General features: G+C 41.4%; 1 protein-coding gene across 2 annotated transcripts in view; it reads left to right on the top strand.

The window, feature by feature from the left end:
- The window catches only part of enpep (glutamyl aminopeptidase), a 73,529-nt gene that overhangs the window by 25,813 nt on the left and 24,816 nt on the right, over positions 1-22,900 (top strand). For both annotated transcript variants that reach the window (XM_059645838.1, XM_048536883.1), the window contains exons 2-7: positions 8,375-8,516; positions 9,056-9,187; positions 10,075-10,195; positions 14,809-14,963; positions 18,431-18,544; positions 20,548-20,682. In XM_059645838.1, coding sequence (XP_059501821.1) covers positions 8,375-8,516; positions 9,056-9,187; positions 10,075-10,195; positions 14,809-14,963; positions 18,431-18,544; positions 20,548-20,682 — 799 coding nt within the window. The remainder of the gene's footprint in view (positions 1-8,374; positions 8,517-9,055; positions 9,188-10,074; positions 10,196-14,808; positions 14,964-18,430; positions 18,545-20,547; positions 20,683-22,900) is intronic.

The raw sequence follows: 22,900 nt of genomic DNA on the forward strand, positions 1-22,900 counted from the left end.
TTTAATATGTTCTATTGATATAAGGTTTCGATGCAGACATGTAGACGTTGACTATAAGGGATTCAGGGAGGTATAAAAGTGAATTTAGTTGGTACTTGGATTGTTATTATGAAATAACACGGTGTGTAGCTGGATGAATAGGGGGGCAGTGTGGCTCAGTATTAGCACTGCAGCCTCACAGCACCAGGGACCCACGTTCAATTCCCGCCTTGGGTGACTATCTGTGTGGAGTTTACACATTCTCCCTGAGTCTACGTGGGTTTCCTCCCACAGTCCAAAGATGTGCAGGTTAGGTGGATTGGCCATGCTAAATTGCCCATAGTGTTCAGGGATGTGTGGGTTATAGGGGGATGGGTCTGGGTGGGATGCTTCAAGGGATGGTGTGGACTTGTTGGGCCAAAGGGCCTGTTTCCACACCATAGGGAATCTAATCTAATCTAATACAGCAGGTGGAACAGCATGAAAGCTTGATGTTTCAGGTTGGGACCCTTTTTCTGAAGAAGGGTCCAGATCCGAAACGTCAAGCTTTCCTGCTCCTCTGAAGCCACTTGGCCTGCTGTGTTCATCCGGCTTCACGCCGTGTTATCTCAGATTCTCCAGCATCAGCCGTTCCTACTATCTTTGTCATCATGAAGTTTGTTTCCATTTGTATTGAGTTTTATTAGACATGTATATAAATCTACGAATTCACATAGCCATAGAGTTGTACAGCACAGAAACCGATCCTTCTGTCCAACTTTTACATGCTGACCAGAGATCCTAAGCTGATCTAATCCCATTTGCCAATATTTGGCCCATATCCCTGTAAACCCTTCCTATTTGTGTACCCACCCAGAAGCCTTTTAAATGTTATAATTGTACCAGCCTCCATCACTTCCTCTGGTAGCTCATTCCATACATGCACCCACCCTCTGCATGAAAAAGTTGCCCCTTAGGTACCTTTTAAATCTTTCCCCTCTCACCTCAAACCTGTGCCCTCTAATTTTGGGTTCCCCCACCCTGGGGAAAAGACCTTGTATATTCACCCTATCCATGCACCTCACAATTTTACAAACCTCTGTAAGGTCACCCCTCAGCCTCTGACGCTCTGGGGTAAAATCGCCCCAGCCTATTCAGCCTGCCCCTATAGTTCAAATCCTCCAGTCATGGCAACATCCTTGGAAATGTTTTCTGAACCCTTTCAAGTTTCACAACATCTTTCTTATAGCAGGGAGACGAGAATTGAACATGGTGTTCTAAAAGTGGCCTCACCAATGTCCTGTACAGCCACAACATGACATCCCAACTCTTATATTCAATTCACTGACCAATGAAGGCAAGCATACCAAAGACCTTCTTCACCACCCTGAATACCTTCAATTCCGCCTTCAAGGAATTGTGCACCCGCGCCCCTAGGTCTCTTTGTTCAGTAACACTCCCGAAGTCCTGCCATGATTTGCCTTATCAAACTGCAACCGCTTCACATCTATCTAAATTAAACTCCATCTGACACTCCTCAGCCCTTTGGCCCATCCGGTCAAGGTCCAGTTGTACTCTGAGATAACTTTCTTCACAGTCCCCTACCCAATCAATTTTGGTGTCATCTATAAACTTACTAACTGTAAATCTTATACTCACACCCAAGCAATTTATATAAATGATGAAAAGCAGCCGATCCTTGCCATGGTGTTCAGCGATGTGTAGGTTTGGTGCATTAGTCATAGGAAATGTAGAGTAGGGTAGGGGGACAAGTCTGGGTGGGATGCTCTTCAGAGAGTTGGTGTGGACTTGTTGGGCTGAATAGCCTGTTTTCACACTATGGAGATTCTATGAATCTATGATTCATTACTTGTCACGGGCTCTAGTCTGAAAAATGATGCTCTACTGGTATCTCCTACATTTGAGCCAGTTTTGTATCCAATTGGCTAGCTCCCCCTGGATAGCATGTGATCTAACCTTGCCAACCAGTCTACCACATGGAACTTTGTCAAACGCTTTGCCGAAGTCCACATACACCATGCCTACTGTTCTGCCCTCATCAATCTTCTTTCGCACTTCAAAAAATCCAATCAAGTTAGTGAGGCTTGATTTCCCATTCACAAAGCAATGTCATCTACCCCTAATCAGTCCTTGCCTTTTCAAATACATGTAAATCTTGTTCCTCAGAATCCCTTCCAACAACTTACTTACCACTGATGTTACTACTGATGGCTCACTGGTCTATTGTTCCCTGGTTTTTCCTTACCACCTTCCTTAGATAATGGCACCACATTAGCCAAGCTCCAGCCGTCCAGCACCTCACCTGTGGTTATCATTGATGCCTCAGTAAGGGGCCCAACAATCTCTTGCTTAGCTCCCATAAAGTTCTGGGACACACCTGATCAGGTCCCTTTCCCTGCAAACACTCTCTCTCAATCAACTTTTGAAAGTTCTTGCCTAATACCATCAAAATTGGGTGCCCATTAAATCACAACTTTTAGATCAGGTCTATCCTTTTCCATAACCATTTTAAAACTAATAGAATTATGATCACTGGCCATGGCCGCAACATGCTCCCCCACTGACACTGCCCTGTCTTATTTCCCAAGAAATAAGGTCACGTTTTACTCTTTCTCTAGTAGGTACATCCACATATTGAATAAGAAAATTTTCTTGTACACACTTAACAAATTCCCCTCCATCCAAGCTGTTAATACTATGGTAGTCCCAGTCTGTGTTTGGAAAGTTAAATTCCCTTATCTTTGCAACCATATTATTCTTACAGGTATCTGAGATCTCCTTATATATTTGCTTCTCTATTCCCTGCTGGCTATTGAGGGGCCAATAGTGCAATCCCAATATATATCAACTCTTTCTTATTTCTCAATTCCAACCATATAACTTTACTGGATGTCCTCCAGGAATATCCTCCCCGAGTACAGCCATAAATTTATCTGTAACCAAAAACACAACTCCCCTTCCTTTCTTGCCTCTCTTTTTATCCTTACTTTTGCATCTCAGCCCTGGAACATTAACTGCCAGTCCTGCCCATTCCTGAGCCATGTTTCTGTAATAGCTACGATATCCTAGTCCTGTGTTCTCGACTATGCCCTGAGTACATCTGCCTTACCTGTCAGACCTCTTTCATTGAAATGATGCAGCTCAATTTGTCAATCTTACCTAGCTCCCTGCCTTGCTTTTGCCTGCCGTAACTATTTGAACTGGTCCTCTAAAGCACCTGACCACCCTCAGACTTACCTCTTTTCTCACTATCCCTTTAGCCACCCCCACCACTGGTTTAAATTCTCCTGAGTAGCACTAGCAAATCTTGCCAGCACGATATTGGTCCCTTTCCAATTCAGGTGCAACCTATCCTTCTTACATTGGCAATATGATATCAGTGTTTAGCACTGCTGCCTCTCAACGCCATGGACCTGGGTTCAATTCCAGCCTTGGGCGACGGTCTAATTGGAGTTTGCACATTCTCCCTGTGTCTGTGTGTGTTTCCTCCCACATTCCAAAGATGTGAAGGTTAGATGGATTGGACATGCTAAATTGCCCTGTAATCTTCATGGATGTGCAGGCAATGTGGGTTAATGCGTGGTTATGGAGATAGGGTAGGGTTTAAGTTGGGTGCTGTTCGGAGGGTAAGCGCAGACTCGATCGGCCAATGGCCTCTTTCTACACTGTAGGGATTCTGATTCAATGTTGATATTTTCTACTTAAATAGAGATTAAAATATGAAACCATTTTCTATAAAAGCACATCTTTATTATTACCAGCAGTATTTCTAAATAGTCAACTCGTCTAAAGGATTAGTTTTCAAAACATTGTATGTTTATTACCCATTTTCTTATCCATTAGATACCTCAATGAGACTGAGTTTTGATATAATTTGTTCTAATGGAGCTTCAAAATGATGGTAGCCTTTCAAAATCACGCAAGCGTTTGCACAATAATTCCAAGCAGAATGCATAATAACATCGGAGATAATGGGAACTGCAGATGCTGGAGTTCCCAAAGACAACAACCAAGACAACAAAGTGTGGAGCTGGATGAACACAACAGGCCAAGCAGCATCTGTGCTCCTGAGATGCTGCTTGGCCTGCTGTATTCATCCAGCTCCACACTTTGTTGCACAATAACATCTTTCATCTTTACAAAGTAAACGTTATGGATAGGTTTCTTTTTTCTGTCTCTTCCTTCTGTATTTCTTTCCATGGCAACAGTAGGTTAGTGACAGAATGCAACATGGGAGACTTACAAGCAGTAAATGAAGAGCAGACAGTTTTAAAACAATTTAAACATGCAATAAAAGAAAATGACAATTGATTTGTTCTTGCTGCAAATAAATCTTTTTACGTAACTTTTGCAAATGTATTTGGATTGCAGATTCATACTTGACTCTCTCTGAGGTCATCTTGGCATGTATGTTTTACAAATATTGTTCTAAAATTAATCTAGACTCTGAAGTGTTACATTCGCACTACCTGTATGGTGGGTAGTTTAGATTTGGATTCAGACAGATTATTTGGAACAATATGGTATCAACAATGAAAAGCAGTATAACATTTCAGTGATTGCTGATACTCTTCTGTAGTAACCACCAACTCAACTGTAATTTTGAAGTAAAATCAAAATTGATGGAAAAGCTCAGCCGGCCTTGCAGCATCTGTGAAGAAAAAATCAGAGTTAACGTTTTAGGATCGGTGACCCTTCCTCTGTTCACCAGACCTGAAACGTTAACGCTGATTTTTCTGCACAGATGCTCCCAGACCTGCTGAGTTTTTCCAGCAACTTTATTTTTATTCCTGATTTACAGCATTCACAGTTTGTTCGGTTTTTATTTTGCAGCTTTGAAATGTCAGCCTATATTCCAAACTAGTTTTGTGGATTTAGTTCTTGTGCAGTAGATGATGAGGCAGTGCAAAATGTGTAGCCAGTCTGACTTGAAGCTGACATAAGAGTCAAATTGAATGACTACAAGGAAAGCAGCTTTTTCCAGGAGATGAAGGCAGCAAACTGATTGCTGTCACAAAGAGTGACTCTGCCATCACCAAAGGGAAGGAATGGCAGGGTATCAGAACAAGTGGTATTGGTGGTTAAATATCAAATTCTTACTAACAATTGGAAAAATGCCTCATTGCCACTGAGTAGTTCAGTCAAGACTGAAGTCTGAGCAGGTGAGGGGTGGGAAATGAAGAGAAGTTATCTCTACAAAGCCCTCTGCCCCTGTGGAATAATTTCTGGGCCATTACAGTCTCATCCTGGGTCATACCAGGCCATCCGCAAAGGTCCTCGGAAGTAGCAGCAACGGGGTTGACACAAGAAAACTCCATCAACAACCTCTGTCATCATTAGCAATTAATAATGAAAGAGAACTGACCAGAGGTAGTTCTGGTGGGGTAAGCGAGTGAGACAGTTCTTTGGGCAGGGAGACTGCAGTAGAATCTATTGTCTGAATTTTCAATCATTATCTTGCACAAACTGCTTTTGTATCAGATGGGAGCACCAATAACGGAAAAGTGAACCTGGCTATGATGTTCCTATTCATATTAACATGCTGTACAATAAAACAGCTCGACAATTCATGTTAAACCTAATTTCATCACACGTACTCTTGGTCTGTCTTCTGGAGTTTCTGAAGGAGTTTCCATGCATAAACCATGGGTCCAGTTTTGGTTGCAAAGGGAATGATCATTACACCACCATCTTGTCTAATTATGTAAGTTGATATCAGATAGTATGAGTCAAGCCAGACAAGAGAAAGATAACAGACTCCTCACAGGAGTGACTGACAGAAGAGAAAATAATTGGAAATTTCTGTAATAGGTGCTGACAATAAAAAGGTGAACTCTTTGGGGGGCACTGGAAACAGAGCAGAAATTGGCTTGTGGAACAAGTTTTGCATGGTCTCCTCTGATTTAGGGACTATGAATTATTAATGAAACAAGCAAAATACATGCCTGCAATGTTGTTTCCTGCCAAATAAAGTGATTGCTTGCAATGATAGTATCCTATTTACCGTTTGTTATTGCTTCTGAACAACCAGGTATAAGAAAATGACTGCAGCATTTTCAGGCACGTTAATTATTGTGCAGTGTTTGGCACCAGGGTAATTGGTCAACTGGACTTTTGAAAAAAGACTGTCTACAGTAGTGATTGCTTTTTCAGGTTTAATTTAGAATTTGAGTTTTAAAATTTAAACAAACAAGTACTCCTTCAAAGTAAACAAATTCAGTGAAAAATATATTCACTCATCATTCGCTGTGAGAGAAGTGAGAGATATGGAAAGCTTTCCTGTTAAACTCCTGCACAAAAATATTGTCAAATATTGTCAGTCAAAAGGAGGAATTTCCTCATCAGTTGGCATTCTATATTTTCCTAATCAATGTTCAAAGATGTTATTACACACCTCTGGAGCGGGTGGGTGGGACTTGAAACCAGGTTTCCTGGTTTAATATTATTATCAGCAAAAACATTTGCATTAATGCTCTTTAAGTTACAAAATTCATGCTGAAGTTTGGCTCCAGGATAACTCAGGGAACCCGACTGATTAGGAACAGTGTATCAGAGATAATGGGAACTGCAGATGCTGGAGAATCCAAGATAATAAAGTGTGAAGCTGAATGAACACAGCAGGCCAAGCAGCATCTCAGGAGCACAAAAGCTGATGTTTCGGGCCTAGACCCTTCATCAGATGGGCCTCTGATGGATCTCTGATGAAGCGTCTAGGCCCGAAACGTCAGCTTTTGTGCTCTTGATGTGCTGCTTGGCCTGCTGTGTTCATCCAGCATCACACTTTATTATCTTGAATAGGAACAGTACTTGTTTCTGAACACCAAAATAGTGCCTCTATTTGTGGTGTACATAGCTAGTCCCAGGCTAGGACTCATACTAATTATTCATGATCAACCTGTTTGGAGATGTTACTACACACCTTGGGACCAGGTAGGACTTGAACCTTGACCTCCTGGCATATAATTAGGGACATTGCCCCTTCACCACAAGAGCCCTCTGAGTCTACTTAATTTTTTTTTCCCGTTGATTAACCTGTTCAAAGATGCTATTACACACATCTGGATCAGATGGATCTTGAACCCGGGCCTTGTGGTGCAGAAGTAGGGACACTGCCACTGCACCTAAGCCCTTCCTGGATCTGCTTTTTCATATTTTCTAATCAACTCATTTAGAGATATTATTACACATCTCTAGAGTAGCTGTTACTTGAACCTGGGTCTCCTGGCTTAGAGGCACGGGCACCACAACCACACCACAAGAGCCTTTCCTAAAGTGAAGCAAAGGCACCATTGGAATTTGAAGCTACAATTTCCTATTTACTTTAACCAACTTAGCATTGGCATCATCCAGGGTCTCTCATCTACCCAAAATTACTCATACAGCAACTAGGTGACTTTCTCACCACCAAAATCACCGTGATCCTCTTTTTAAATTTTATTTTTTAAACGCTAACTGCCACCAGCAAAACACCCATGTGGCCAATTAGATATTTACAAGCAAAGTCCATTATAGGCATGTGGTCCATCAAAAATGAAGGGGGATGCAGGGAGAGCAGGAAGGGACTAAATCAAAATGACATTGGAGAAGGGAATAAAGCACTGTATTTCCTGTGGTGCCCACCTCTCTTTAAAGGCAGTGAGAGCATTGAGGGACACCAAGTGCTCTCTCTCCAAGGACCTCCAGGCACATATGTAACCTTGGAAGAGGGGTAGACAGTTGACAGAGACGACACCCTCCACAGCCTGCTGCTTGGACCTGTTTATAGCCAACCTGGCCAGACTTCAAAAGGAGATTTCTATTGATCTGACTACACCCGTCTGCACCAGACACCCAAAGTAGGGCTAAAGTGCAGCCAAGAACATAGCAAAAGATTTTTCAAATGACTAAAAACTGACTCTGCTTTATAAAGGGTGCAGGTGATGAGTTCTAGTCGTGCCATTACCTATTACCAAGAGAACTCATTCTCCTCGAGCTCCACAGGGAGATTAGTGATTCACATGGACTTTATTTTGGTCATCGCAGGTACCTTATCTTCTTGCTGACGTTTACGGTTGGATCATCAAATATGTCAATTAAACTATGAATAACAAGAAATCATGCACTTGTGCTATTTGATGACAGATATTGCATATAAAATTCTGTCCATGTACATGTACTTGGTGGGTAGTTTGTCAAAAATAGAGTCATTTCCTTTAAAAACTGATAAATTTCATAATAGGAGGGTTTTGCCTTTTACTGCATGCTGCTTCTTTATTTGCCCCATTACTTGTATTTTATTGTTCACCTGATTGGAAAATATTTTCAGAAAGTATTTATCTGAGTGGTTTTGCTTTCAATTTTTCGGATTTTTATCCATTTATCCATGTATCCATTTAAATTCTTGTTATTCTAACAGGAGCATTGCAGCTACAGACCACGAACCAACAGATGCACGAAAATCTTTCCCATGTTTTGACGAACCTAACAAGAAAGCGACATACACCATCTCTTTAATACATAATAAGATGTATCAAGCACTTTCAAACATGCCAGTTGAGGTAATTCGCTTACCAGAGACACTTAAAAAATTAAATTGATGTAGCAATTGATGAACTATTTGAACAAATAAGTTTATAGGAAAATTGAAAGCATGTTTCATCTGTACTTTTCTTTTTCCACTGCTCTCCTTGGCTTCTGTTTATACGTAATCTAGAATCTGCAGCCTCCCTTTGCTGAAATGGTTTTGTATTTAATGTAGCCGATTCTTTTAAGCCTACTATTAAAATACTATCTATTGGGAAGTGACGAAAATGGAAAGTTTCTGTAAAGTGGTAGTACATTGTAAATCCTTAGATTCTGTCCTTGGGATGGGGGAAGGGACCTTTAAAAATTCTGGTGTTGATCAGTCAGAAATAATTAGTTTTATCGCACTCTTTTATACTTTTCACACATTAAACTGTGACATCTGTTATATATTGAGAGAAGTATGGATATATTGTATTAGTACAATGACAGATGTAAAGGCACTGAAACAAACCAAAGTGCAAGTATGTTATGGTACATGAGAGTCAACTTACTGAGTTTCTTTAACTTCCAGAAAGTGGAAACCGTGGATGCTGATCAGAAAAAAACTACATTTGAAAAATCTGTTCCAATGAGTACCTATTTGGTCTGTTTTGCTGTTCATCAGTTTGTGCACGAGGAAAGGATATCATCAAGAGGAGTCCCAGTGAGTTGTTTATTGTCTTGAGAACAAGCTAGCATTTTAATGCTGAAGTAAGTTTGAGTGTTTTGATGTTGCAAAACCACAAAATTACCTCATGCTCCCAAGATATGTTTGTTTCATGTGGCACTCATTGCAAAGTATTTAAAAGAAGAATGAGTAATTGATAATGCATCTGGCAGAAACGAATTGCAATGACAGTGGAGGTAACTTTGACTTTATGCAATAATGTGAACTGGACAACAGTGCAGCTGGGCAAAACAGTGCCCACTGAGTTGCTTGGTCAGAATCACCAATCGGTTCAGTGCCATAAATCTGTGATGTTTTAACAGAACTCGCACTGAGACACCAACATAGGTCTTAACTTTATGATTCTACCTAGCAATTTTAATAATGTACAGCACTCAGCCAGACGTAACAGCAAAGAATGTGGATCAAGCTTTTAACAATTCTGAGTTAGCTGGCCTTAGCAGCTGGGATACTGACATTAGTGTTTGCACACCAGCCAAGCTTGCTGCTTCTGGTTACTATTCAAAGTTGGGGGAAATTACAGGAGCTTGTATGTTTCAAAGTGACCATATCAGGTTCAGCTGGGATGTTCCTATAGTCAATCTTTTTCACACACTCGTTTATCAGTTTCTCTGAGGAGTGGCCAAGTGGCACCTGGGAAGCCTTGGTTCAAGAAATAAACTTCAGGAGAGGAAGGCAAAAAGTGAGATCTTAACAAAACATAATGGAGTGCATTGCATGCCTGAGATTGGATTGTTTTGAGGGAAGGGAACATGTCGATGGTGAAATACTTAAGGGCACAAAGGTTTTCTTAGAGAATCAACTGAATTGAGGAACACTGTATATTTTGTTTAAATCTACTTTTTTGTATGTTTGCCTTTCAGCTGAGAATTTATGTCCAGCCTGAACAGAATAAGACAGCAGTTTATGCAGCAGATACAATGAAAACTATATTTGACTACTTTGAACAATATTTTAACATGAATTACTCACTTTCTAAATTAGGTACTGTTCCAAAAAGTTTCTTTCTTATAATTACAAATGGTTATCATATTGCAACATGATAAAACAACAGAAAATGTAATGATTCATTCATTGTTTCAGTCAGTAATTTGAATTGTCTTTCCATGCATCCCTATATAACTGTTTTTATTTAATTATACACTTATATGTTTCCTCTTGACAGTGGAGGGAAGTGGTCTGAGGAGGATTCTCAGGTTAATTAAGTTTCAATTGCTTTAGCCATCAATACTACTCATGAAGAAAATGGTAACGTGCATCAAGGAACGAAGATTTTTAGTTATGAGGATAGATTGAAAAAGTTTGGCACTGTTATCCGTGTCGGGAAGAAGGCTGAGATGAGATTTTAACAGAGCTTTTCAAAATCAGGAGTGGGCTGGACAGAAGGGAGAAGCTATTCTTGCTCATAAAAGAAAAAAAATACAACAGGCCATAGATATAAAATGACGCGCAAATAAACATGGGTGATGTGAGAAAAAGCATTTTTCACACAGTGAGTAGTCATGGTGTGGAATGTGCTGCCTGGAAATGTAAGGGACACTGGTTCAATTGAGGCATTCAAGAGTGCATTGGATGATTATTTGGATAGTAATCGTGTGCAAGGCTGTGGGAAAAAGCCGGAAATGGGCACTGGTAAAATAATTGGTGCAGGTATGATGGGCCAAATGGCCTCCTCCTGGACCAGAACAACTCTTGTGATACTACTTTGTCACTGCTGGCAACCCACTAGAAGTCTAATTGAACCACTTGTGTAGCCAGTTGACTTTGCAGGCACATTGCCTCAGTCTGAGTGAGGACAAAAGTGAGGTTGAATGCCATCCTATAGGGAGACCACCAAAGAAATCTTCCAAACGCTAAGCATAATCTGGTTTGGTTGAGGTCTGAGATCCTGCTTTTGGGGCATTTTCAAGGACCAACTACTCTTGCCCATAACTTCCTCAGCCTGACCAGCCAACCCACTGGCATGGGCTGGCATCCCCAGTTCGATAGCCAGCTGGTGCACCACACCCTCATCCTGTCTCCCGGTCATTGTGGCCCAATGGCCTTGCAATCCCTGTCCGCTTCCTCCCCACTGCCTGGAGACCTGGGTGTTGCAGTTCCTTCTTATTTTACCTGTCTCCTACCTCACCTTTGTTGTCTCCAGTTTAATTTGGGTAATATTAACCCACAGTCTGGATGATGTAACTGAATTTATCTGGAAAAGCATTTAAAATGCTACAACCAACCACGAATCACTGGGTAAATGGTAATTAATCAATCAGAGTTGCTAATCACTGTCCATTGTCTCTCAGCAGAAAGTGCCTTAGTGTCTATAAATTTCTTAGACTTGACAATAATCTTTTGTTGCAAATGACTTGGCACCATTAGTTACAAATATATTGAGTTCAATTGAGTCTTGGCATGCTCAGTATTTAAAGTTATATTTACCCAGAAAATGTGTAGGAAATGTAACCTTCATCAGTTGGGGTGACACAGTCGTTAGTACTGCTGCCTCACAGTGCCAGGGACCTGGGTTTGATTCCAGCCTCAGGTGACTACCTGTGTGGTGTTTGTGCATTCTCCCTGTGTCTGCATGGATTTCAGGCCGGGTGTTCTGGTTTCCTCCCACCGTCCAAAGATATGCAGGTTGGATAGATTGACCATGCTCAATTGCTCCAAGTGTCCAGGATGTGCAGGCTAGGTGGATTAGCCATGGGAAACATAGGATTATGGGGGAGTGGGTTCTGGCTGTGATGCTCTTCGGAGGGATGGTGTGGACTCGGCTTGCTTCCTCACGGTAGGATTTCTTTGACTTATTTTAATACTTGGCTCTTTGCACTGTATTGGAAAACTTATGATCTGTGCAGACTTTTAATTATTCATAGTCTTTTTAAAAAAAATTGCTTTCAGTTTTATAACTAATCAAGTATCGCAAATGTATATTGAGTAACAACCAAATTATATGACACTCACCACAGGTGCATGCCACACAGACACTCAAACACAGATTGTCCTCTATTGTACCCGGTGCGGCTTTCTCTACATTGGGGAAACCAAGCGGAGGCTTGGGGACCGCTTTGCAGAACACCTCCGCTCAGTTCGCAACAAACAACTGCACCTCCCAGTCGCAAACCATCTCCACTCCCCCTCCCATTCTCTTGATGACATGTCCATCATGGGCCTCCTGCACTGCCACAATGATGCCACCCGAAGGTTGCAGGAACAGCAACTCATATTCCGCCTGGGAACCCTGCAGCCATATGGTATCAATGTGGACTTCACCAGTTTCAAAATCTCCCCTTCCCCCACTGCATCCCTCAACCAGCCCAGTTCATCCCCTCCCCCCACTGCACCACACAACCAGCCCAGCTCTTCCCCCCCACCCACTGCATCCCAAAACCAGTCCAACCTGTCTCTGCCTCCCTAACCGGTTCTTCCTCTCACCCATCCCTTCCTCCCACCCCAAGCCGCACCCCCAGCTACCTACTAACCTCATCCCACCTCCTTGACCTGTCCGTCTTCCCTGGACTGACCTATCCCCTCCCTACCTCCCCACCTACACCCTCTCCACCTATCTTCTTTACTCTCCATCTTCGGTCCGCCTCCCCCTCTCTCCCTATTTATTCCAGTTCCCTCCCCCCATCCCCCTCTCTGATGAAGGGTCTAGGCCCGAAACGTCAGCTTTTGTGCTCCTGAGATGCTGCTTGGCCTGCTGTGTTCATCCAGCCTCACATTTTATTATCTTGTCCTCTATTGCAGTGGCTTTCATCATTGTTAGCTAATAAAGGAATAGATGTGAATTTGGTTTGCTTCATGAGACAGTGTTGAAAATATTCATCTCCAACAAGTAAGGCAGAATTTAAATATGCATTTTGGTACAGGGTGTTAATTTTTTGATATTCAAGTGAGCAGGACATCTAATTACGTTAATTTTAGTTCCTACCAACTCCAATCTTCCAAAAGGTTTCTGCGGGTTAAGTTAATGTCTGAACTATTTAAAACTTAACAAGTGAGTAATTGGGCTCATAAATTCGTATAGAGCTCCAAAATAGCGTCCAGGCCTGCACAGACTTAGGGGACAAAATATGCCACATGGCTTATTGGCCCAGGGACTGGTACTGATAGCACAGGTTTGCCATATGCTTACAGACCAGGCAGTTCATGTTGTTGATTTCACACAAGCAGTGCCATTTGTGTTACAACCAGTGTCCACTCTTGATTGTCTCTCTTTACTTGACAGCTGCTGAATGCAATTATGTGGCAACAGTAAGGATTAAAAATAACCCTACACAAATTGTAACAGGACACACATTATGTCCGAATTCCACCTCCTCCGCGAAGATCTCCAGTGGAGCATTTGTAAAATTGGACACTGCTCTCTCTCGTTTCTCCGTTTTTCATTCTCTTCTGAGTCTGTTTTTCTTTGACCTTGACTTTCAGCACCTCTTCTAATCACAATGCCTTTTGCTTTTAGAGAGGTCTAGTTGTTTTTGAGTAGTTCAGGGTGATTTTAAGGAGTGCTAGATGTTTGCTGTTGATAATGTGTGCAGCCAGCGAGCAGTGCCAGATCATTTAAAGGAGCAAGTAGAATGGAGTTGGTTTGTTAAGGACTGTGTTTGGTCTGCCACCATTACAAACCACACCAAAACTAGAAAATCTACATCTAATTGTCCAGGTCACAGGTAAAGGCCAGCCGTTGCCATAGAGTGCTTGAATTTGGGATAACAACTCATACTGCAGATGCTGGAGATCTGAAATACAAACAGCGAATGCTGGAGAAGCTCAGTCATATTTTACTCAAACATCGCTTCTGTTTGTCTCACCGCAGATTCTGTAGACTTCCTGAATTTCTCCAATATTTTTGTATTTCTGCCTCATAATGGGCTTTGAAAATCTTGTTACAGGGATTTGCAAGATGGCAGTAGCAAGAACAAGGTGAACTTATAAAATAAAGCACATTCCACATTACCAATTTAATATTAGTGATCTACTTTTTATGAACCATTTTAATTCAAAATAGTTAACGGATGGTCTACGTGAGCAGTCCTTGATGACTCATTCCTAACCAGGTCACAGGACACATGTAATTGATATATTGTGCATGCTGCTTACTCCACTAACATCTTTGAATATGTTCATATCCAAACACTGCTATCTCAAGCACCTAGCAAATTGTGTAACCTTACAAAGCAGGGACAAAAATGTATAAAAGTTGTGAGTGCACATGAGAACCAGTGGAACTGAATGCTACTGCTGAGCTCGAAATAATTAAGTATCCTTGACTTGTAGAATAAATGTGTTGTTTCCTCTATCTCAGTGTTTCAACATCGAGAAAAGCTTTGAAGTATAAAGGGATCAGTACATTAATCAGATTCTCATCAGCAAGACACAGTCATTAAAAATAGCATTGAATATTAATATGATAGTAAATATCTACCATCTAATCATTAAATGCCAAGTATAGCATATGACAACCTGCAAATGATGAAAGAATACCGGAGCAGTCAATTTCATGTGGTCTTATGGTAGTTTACTCAGCAAATTTAAATGATTAATGTGAACACACTGTCTGTATTTCTGTCAGATGAATCTTATTGATCCTGTTGCCTACATTGCAGATATGATTGCCATCCCAGACTTTGGTACCGGTGCTATGGAAAACTGGGGACTGATCACCTACAGAGAGACTAACTTGCTGTTTGATAAAAATGAATCCTCCTCATACAATCAGCAACGGGTGGCTTCAGTTGTTGCCCATGAACTTGTTCACCAGGTACTGAAAGAATGCAATATTCAGTGTTCAGTAATGCCAATTTGTACATTATTATTGATTTTAGCTTGAGCTGCAGATAACGAGACTTCTACTCAATCTTAAATGTCTTGTCTAGCTTCCTAAAGACATTTTTATCCCCTTTTTTCTCAGTGGTGAATCAGGAGTTGCTGTGTTTTAACTAAACAAAATTTAAATGGTTAGAAATAGTGACATTGACGAGATTTTATTTGAGATTATGAAAAGCATGAAAAAGATAGAGGGATCTACCTAAATCAATACTCTTTGTATAAAATATATCATAGAATCATAGAGCTATACATCAGGGAAACAGACCCTTTTGACCGACTGGTCCTTGCCGACCAGATATCCTAAACTAGCCTAGTCCCATTTGGTGCATTTCCCTCTAAACCCTTCCGATTCATGTATCCACCCAGCTGCCTTTTAAATGTTGTAATTTTACCAGCCTCCACCACTTCCCCTGGCAGGTCATTCCATTCACACACCACCCTCTGCGTGAAAAAGTTGCCCATTTATCCCCTTTTAAATTTCTCCCCTTTCACCTTAAACCTATGCCCATTAGTTTAGACTCCCTCACGCTGGGGAGAAGACCTTGTCTATTCACCCTATCCTTACCCATCATGATTTTATAAACTTCTTTAAGGTCAGCCCTCTGCCTCTGACGCTCCAGGGAAAACAGCCCCAGCCTATTCAGCCTATCTCTGTAGCTCAAACTCTCCAGCTCTGACAACATCCTTGTAAATCTTTTCTGAATCTTTTCAAGTTTTTCAACATCTTTTCTGTAGCAGGGAGATCAGAATTGAACACAGTATTCCAAAAGAAGCCACAATAATACCTCCCGACTCCTATACTCGATGCACTGTCCAATAAAGGCAAGCATACCAACGCCTTTTTCAGTAGTCTGCCTATCTGCTACTTCACTTTCAAGGAACTATAAACCTGCACTCTAAAGTCTCCTTGTTCAGCAATACTCCCCAGGTCCTTATCATTAATTTCATAGATTTCATAGAATCACTACAGTGTGGAAACAAGCCCTTCGGCCCATCAAGTCCGCACTGACCATCCGTACATCCCACCCAGATCTATCCCCCATAACCCACCTAATCTACACATCCCTAAACACTACTGGCAATTTAGCATGGCTAATCCACCTAACCTACACATATGTGGACTGTGGGAGGAAGCCAGAGCACCCGAAAGAAACCCACGCACACACAGGGAGAACGTGCAAAATCCACACAGACAGTCACCAAAGGGTGGAATTGAACCTGGGTTCCTGGTGCTGTGAGGCAACAGTGCTAACACTGAGCCACCATGCCGCCCACACATTAAGTGTATAAGTCCTCCACTGATTTGCCTTTCCAAAATGCAGCACCTCACATTTATCTAAATTAAACTCCATCTGCCACTTCTCAGCCCATAGGCCCATCTGATCAAGGTCCTGTAGTACTCTAATGTAATCCTCTTTGCTGCTCACTACACTGCCAATTTTGGTGTCATCTGTAGATTTACCAACCATACCTCCTAAGTTCACATCCAAATCATTTGTATAAATGAAAAAAAAGCAGACCCAGCATCAGTCCTTGTAGCAGACTGCTGACCACCAGTATCCAGTCTGTAAAGAAAAATATAATTCAATCTTTGTGTTTGTAATACATGGCAGAAGCTATCTGAGAATAGGATGAGAAAACCATAAACAAATTGTTGGCAGACATTTCATCTACAAAGGAATCAAGGTCTATAAGGTAGTAAGATAAAGTCCAGGCCATGATTGGATTGACAAAATGCCCTATTTTACTTAGATTTTCAAGAGAACAAATCAGCATTTAGAATTACTTATTTATTGAGAAACCTCCAAAACATTTGGTAAACATTCATTGTTGTGAGACATTAAAGTACACTGAAAGATTCCTAATTCAACTAGAAATCAAGAATGCTGAATTAACCCCAAAATAATCAGTGGAGTAGGGGAAGCAAAAGTGTTCTGTAAAATCCTGAATTTAGCCTAAATGAGATCTTTTAAATGGGCTGAAAGTACTTGTTCATACTTTATTTCTTCTTGGGAACATCTTGAACGTTTTTGTATTTAAAGATTTGTTCACCTGAAGACTTCTTGATTTGTGTTCATTCTTTGTTTCACCATGGTTTAAAAGTGGTGGAAAATGCGGAACAACTGGGAAATAAAAACATTCCAATCAATAACATAACATGGCAGAAAGAATTTAGAAAACATTTTCTATTTACCAATTGCAGGGCTTGAATAGCTTATTTGCTTAACAAATATGCGACAGATTTCTTGTTTTCATCCAGCACTGCACTATTTGTGAAAGTTTGTTCTTAATTCCATTGTACTTTGTGTACGTGTTCACATTTTTAATAATAAATATAATTGTCTTTGCTCAAAAACTACTTCTTTAAGTGATCAATTTCATTTATTCAGGACAATTATCTTTTTTTTCTAACTTTTGACACTGGTGTGATTTCATTCTATTGTTCTTTTGGTAAAGGTAACCTTTTGCGTAACAGGAACCAATACGAGGCATTTAGGTTCTGATGTCAGCATGTCTCATACCTTATTTACATTCTTACTGCTGCAATATATGCTGCTAAGACAATATCGTGATAAAATCCCATTTGGCCTATCAAGTCTGCACCAACCTTCCAAAGCGCATCTCACCTTACCCACCTTGTCACCATGACCCTCCATTTCTCATGGCTACTCCACTGAGCCTGTACATCCCTGGACACTGTGGGACAATTTGGCATGGCCAGTCTAATTAACCTACACATCTTTGGACTGTTGGGGAAAAAAACCCACACAGACATAGGGAGAACCACAAACTCCAAACTAGCGGTTGGCTAAGGGGCACCCATGCCCCTGATATTGTGAGGCAGCAGTGCTAACCACTGTGCCACCATGCCTGCCACAAATATTTTCTTTTGTGTCCACATTCCTTGAAGTTGAATTGTGGATGCGTGTTTCTGCGTTAACAAAATGTAAGCTATCTCAAGCAGCAAAGGAGCCTTTTAAAATTTTGTACTGTCCTAATCTGAAGGCCATCTGCTAACATCGGTAAATCTAAAATCTTGTGGATGTTTAGAATATGCACTTACACCTGGTTTCTGTCAGGATTATGTTGCAGATTTTCACTACTTCCAACAGCAATGGGGATGAATAAGAGGGACAAAGTAAACCCATTTAATTGTAGATTGGGAACGTTAGATATGAATTCCAAGTTGAACTTTAACTGCAGGCCATAGTTCTCCATGTGAAAAATCATTAAAATCATCAGATTTAGAAAGGTAAGATTCAAATAGTAGTTGGGAAAACACTCAGGAGGTTTGTTTCCAGATGTTTGACTTGGTTAGCTTTTTAATTGATGTCAAGTGCATTAAAATAAAAGGTACTGAGCTGTTTAGTGTACAATGAACATTGTTTCTACTTGTAGTGGTTTGGAAATATTGTGACCATGGATTGGTGGGACGACTTGTGGCTGAATGAAGGATTTGCCAGTTTCTTTGAAAACATTGGGGTAAATGCTACTGAACCTGATTGGTTCATGGTAAGTAAATCTTCCACACTGGTTGTGAACATACCTCAAAATATATAGGATTGACAGATGAATATGGCAACGAAAGTGCTGAAATCAACCCAGGACTATCCACTAATATGAGTGACCAAGGCAAAAAAAATCACACCCATAGATAGAATCAAAAGAAATGGTAAGTTTGTGGTGACCTTATTGGCATCAAGTGTGGGAGAGAACCAGCTAGTGATTGGATGAATATTGTGCATGGCAGCATTTACCAAGGACAATGGAAGTAGGGATGGGAACAGGAACCGAGCATGACAGATGGCAGAGCAGATTGGAGGTCAAGATGGAGAAGTAGGGCTGTGGGCCTGGTGGGCAAGTCTGAGAGCTGAAGAGCAAGTGGATATTCGAGTGGGAGAGAGGAGATTTTTTTGATGGGGGAGGTGAGGATTTAGAAAAGGGGGACTACCATAGGGGAGTGAGGAGCTGAAATGGGACAGAAGGTCAGCAAATGGCTGGAAAGGTCTGAAGTGGGGACTAGAAGGTGCAAAAGGAAGAAAACATTTTAAACTCTCATGTCAATGTAAGAAATGCTCACCTAAACTTGGAGCAGGAAGACTAAGATAGTAAATTCCTTGCAAATTAATGTGGAGTTTGGGAACTGTTGTAAGGATTGTGGTTGCGGGTGGAAGGGGAAATACAATGGATAAAATTGTAATAACCACCATGTCTAACCTCATATTGACCAAAGATATTCTTAAAAGATTTGCATTTGTGCTGCCACATCTTGAAGTGACTCATGTAGAATGATTTGAGTTCCATTTGCTTATTTGATTGTGTTAGACAAACTCACAAATGTTTAGCTGTAACCTCACCAGTTTGGGATGATGTTTTTTGTGTATAGAAGTGGATCAACTTTCCTGTTATATACAGAAGTATTTTTGCCAATTTGAACACTGCGGTATCCAGGACATCAATACATTCTTTGTTGCAGCTTTAAGTTTAATGAAATTGTGAAGATTATTAGAGATTTTTCTGATTTTGCTGCCATGAATCTAAAGCCATTGTATGTCAACATAAATATGGAAGGTGACTGTCTCACCTGATGACGGAACTATATGAGATTGTCAAGAAGCCCTGAAATGTAAAAAGTGATCCTTGAAAAATATCAAATGGACCCCTCAACAAAAATTGAACCTGGTCCTGAAAGTATATCCTTGATACCAGCATACAAATGCTGAAAAATAGGCCTCTTGTGATGCACTGGTAGTGACCCTGTCTCTGAGCTGAAAAGCTTGGGTTCACATCCAACCTGCTGCAAATATGTCATAACATGTCTGAACAGGTTAATTGAAAATATCTACAAATATGGGGCTGTTCTTTAGAGATTCCCTTTCCTGCTGTTATTGTTGACCTACAGGCAATCCCCAGCTTGCGAACGGGTTCAGTTCTGGTCTCCGTTCACAAACCAAGACACAATGCAAGGCGATATAAAGGAGCCGTTTGTAAGTACAGGGAATGGTCATATCTCAGGTCTTTAAAATTATACCTCTGTATGAGATCGAGTTTGTAAGTATGTGTGTTCATAAGTCAGGCGTAAATGATGTAAATTAGGAATTTTTCATTATCTTTTCAATAAAAGTAGCGATATTGTCTCTTATTTTCTAAGTGCTCATAATTTTTTTTTATCGTGCTTTGGCAGGTAAATGCATCGCCTATAGGTAACATGGTGTGAAGCTAGATGAACACAGCAGGCCAAGCAGCATCAGAGGAGCAGGAAAGTTTGACATTTCGGGTCAAGACCCTTTCTGAAGAAGGGTCTCGACCCAAAACATCAAACTTTCCTGCTCCTCTGATGCTGCTTTGCCTGCTGTGTTCATCCAGTTTCACATTGTATTATCGCAGATTCTCTAGCATCGGCAGTTCCTACTGTCTCTGTAACAAATGCATCACCTAGTTCTGCCACGTAGAGACTTACAGTAGTATAATTCATGATTGGATTAGCCACTAATCTCTGATGATATCTTTCCCAGATGGATCAGATTCTTGCATCTGATGTTTTGAGTGTAATGGCTGATGATGCTTTGTTATCATCTCATCCAATCATTGTTAATGTATCAACACCAGCAGAAATTACTTCTGTGTTTGATGGCATATCATATAGTAAGGTAAGAACTGTGAAGTTATTATAAATAAGCTATACTTTTGGACTTTCTTAGTTGCACTGTAAGTGTGTTGTGATATTTTGCAAAGGCTCATGCATACTGAATGGGCTGAATTTTGTCCAAAAATACATTAGAATTGTTCTCCAATGCCTTCCTGGCAGTAGCTGAATTTCCTGCCATAGACTAGGCCTGGGTCTCAATTTGAAGCCACTGAAGATTTCTTTTATTGTCACTTTCATACTTCTTTTAAATTTTATGGAAGATGCACTGGCCCCAACTACAAAATGGAGAGAACACAGCAAGAGTGGGACTGTTTTGTGTAACTGATGGGATATGTAACTGAAATTGAGGAATTTAGAGGGCTACGGAAAAGGGCTGGAGAATGGGACCAGCTGGTTACTGCTCTCAGGAGCTGGTATAGACACAATGGATTGAACGGCCTCCTTCTATATTCTAAATTCCACAATGGGAAATAAAGTATACTGAGTTCCCAAGGGGGAAGGCACACAGATGCCATTGAAAGGGAATGCGGTTTAACAGAGAGATTGCTACTTATTAGAATTTATTGGTGGTAAATTTTAATTCACTGTGGGTGGCACTGGTTGGCCAGCATCTATTGCCTGTCTTTAGTTGGCCTTGTCAAGATGGTGATGAACTGCCTTCTTGTACCACTGCAGCCCAGATACATTTGTTTATGTGACAATCAATTGTAAGACAACCACTTAAAGCACCAATTTTAGTGAAATTACTCTCGTAACAAAGTTGTGGGGCTATTCAGCATTGAAACAGACCCTTCAGTCCAACCCGTCCATGCGACCAGATAAATGTAGTCCCATTTGCCAGCATGAGGCCCATACACTTCAAAACCCTTCCTGTTCATATACCCATCTAGATGCCTTTTAAATGTTGTAACTGTAGAAGCATCAACCACTTCCCTGGCAGCTCATTCCATACACGCACCACCCTCTGTGTGAAAAAGTTGTCCCTTAGGTCCCTTTTAAATCTTTCCCCTCTCACATTAAACCTATGCCCTCTAGTTTTGGACTCCCCCCACCCCATCTCAGGGAAAAGACCTTGTCTATTTACCCTATCCACCCCCCTCATGACTTTATAGACCTCTATAAGGGCACCCCTCAGCCTCCGTCACTCCAGGGAGAACAGCCCCAGCCTATTCAGCCTCTCCCTATAGCTCAAACCCTCCAACCCTGACAGCATCCTTGTAAATCTTCCCTAAACCCTTTCAAGTTTCACAATATTCTTCCAGGGAGACCAGAATTTCACAGTATTCCAAAAGTGGCCTAACCAATGACCTGTACAGCCATAACATGACCTCCCAACTCCTGTACTCAATGTACTGACCCATAAAGGCAAGCATACCAAATGCCTTCTTTACTATCCTATCTACCTACGGCACCACTCTCGAGGAATTATCAACTTACACTCCGAGGCCTCTTTGTTCAGCAACACTCCCAGGACCATACCATTAAGTGTATGTGTCCTACCCTGTTTTGCCTTGAGTCCATATGTATGGAAGAAGGCAAGTAACTGGAAGTTTAGAAAGCCAAGAAGGCAAAGGCTGTTGCCCATTAAGGGCTGAAGGCAGCAAAGGAAGAGGAGCATGCTCAGATCACTGTTTCAATCAGGAGAAGAGTGAGAGAAAGCTTCGGCGGCCACATCAAAAGGGCTGCAATGGCTGAAGAAGCACCAATGATGTGATGTAATGCTAGCGAAGCTCATGGGGGCAGTAGGGCAGGCACCAGCTTAATGTTATGGACGCTTTGCAACAGTGTCTCTGAAGATGTGATAATGGGAACTGCAGATGCTTGAGAATCCAAGATAATGAAATGTGAGGCTAGATGAACACAGCAGGCCCAGCAGCATCTCAGGAGCACAAAAGCTGACGTTTCGGGCTTAGACCCTTCATCAGAGAGGGGGATGGGGAGAGGGAACTGGAATAAATAGGGAGAGAGGGGGAGGCGGACCGAAGATGGAGAGAAAAGAAGATAGGTGGAGAGGAGAGTATAGGTGGGGAGGTAGGGAGAGGATAGGTCAGTCCAGGGAAGACGGACAGGTCAAGGAGGTGGGATGAGGTTAGTAGGTAGGAGATGGAGGTGCGGCTTGGGGTGGGAGGAAGGGATGGGTGAGAGGAAGAACAGGTTAGGGAGGCAGAGACAGGTTGGAGTGGTTTTGGGATGCAGTGGGTGGGGGGAAGAGCTGGGCT

The sequence above is a fragment of the Stegostoma tigrinum genome, chromosome 1 (genome assembly GCF_030684315.1).
Source record: "Stegostoma tigrinum isolate sSteTig4 chromosome 1, sSteTig4.hap1, whole genome shotgun sequence".
Classification (NCBI taxonomy): domain Eukaryota; kingdom Metazoa; phylum Chordata; class Chondrichthyes; order Orectolobiformes; family Stegostomatidae; genus Stegostoma; species Stegostoma tigrinum.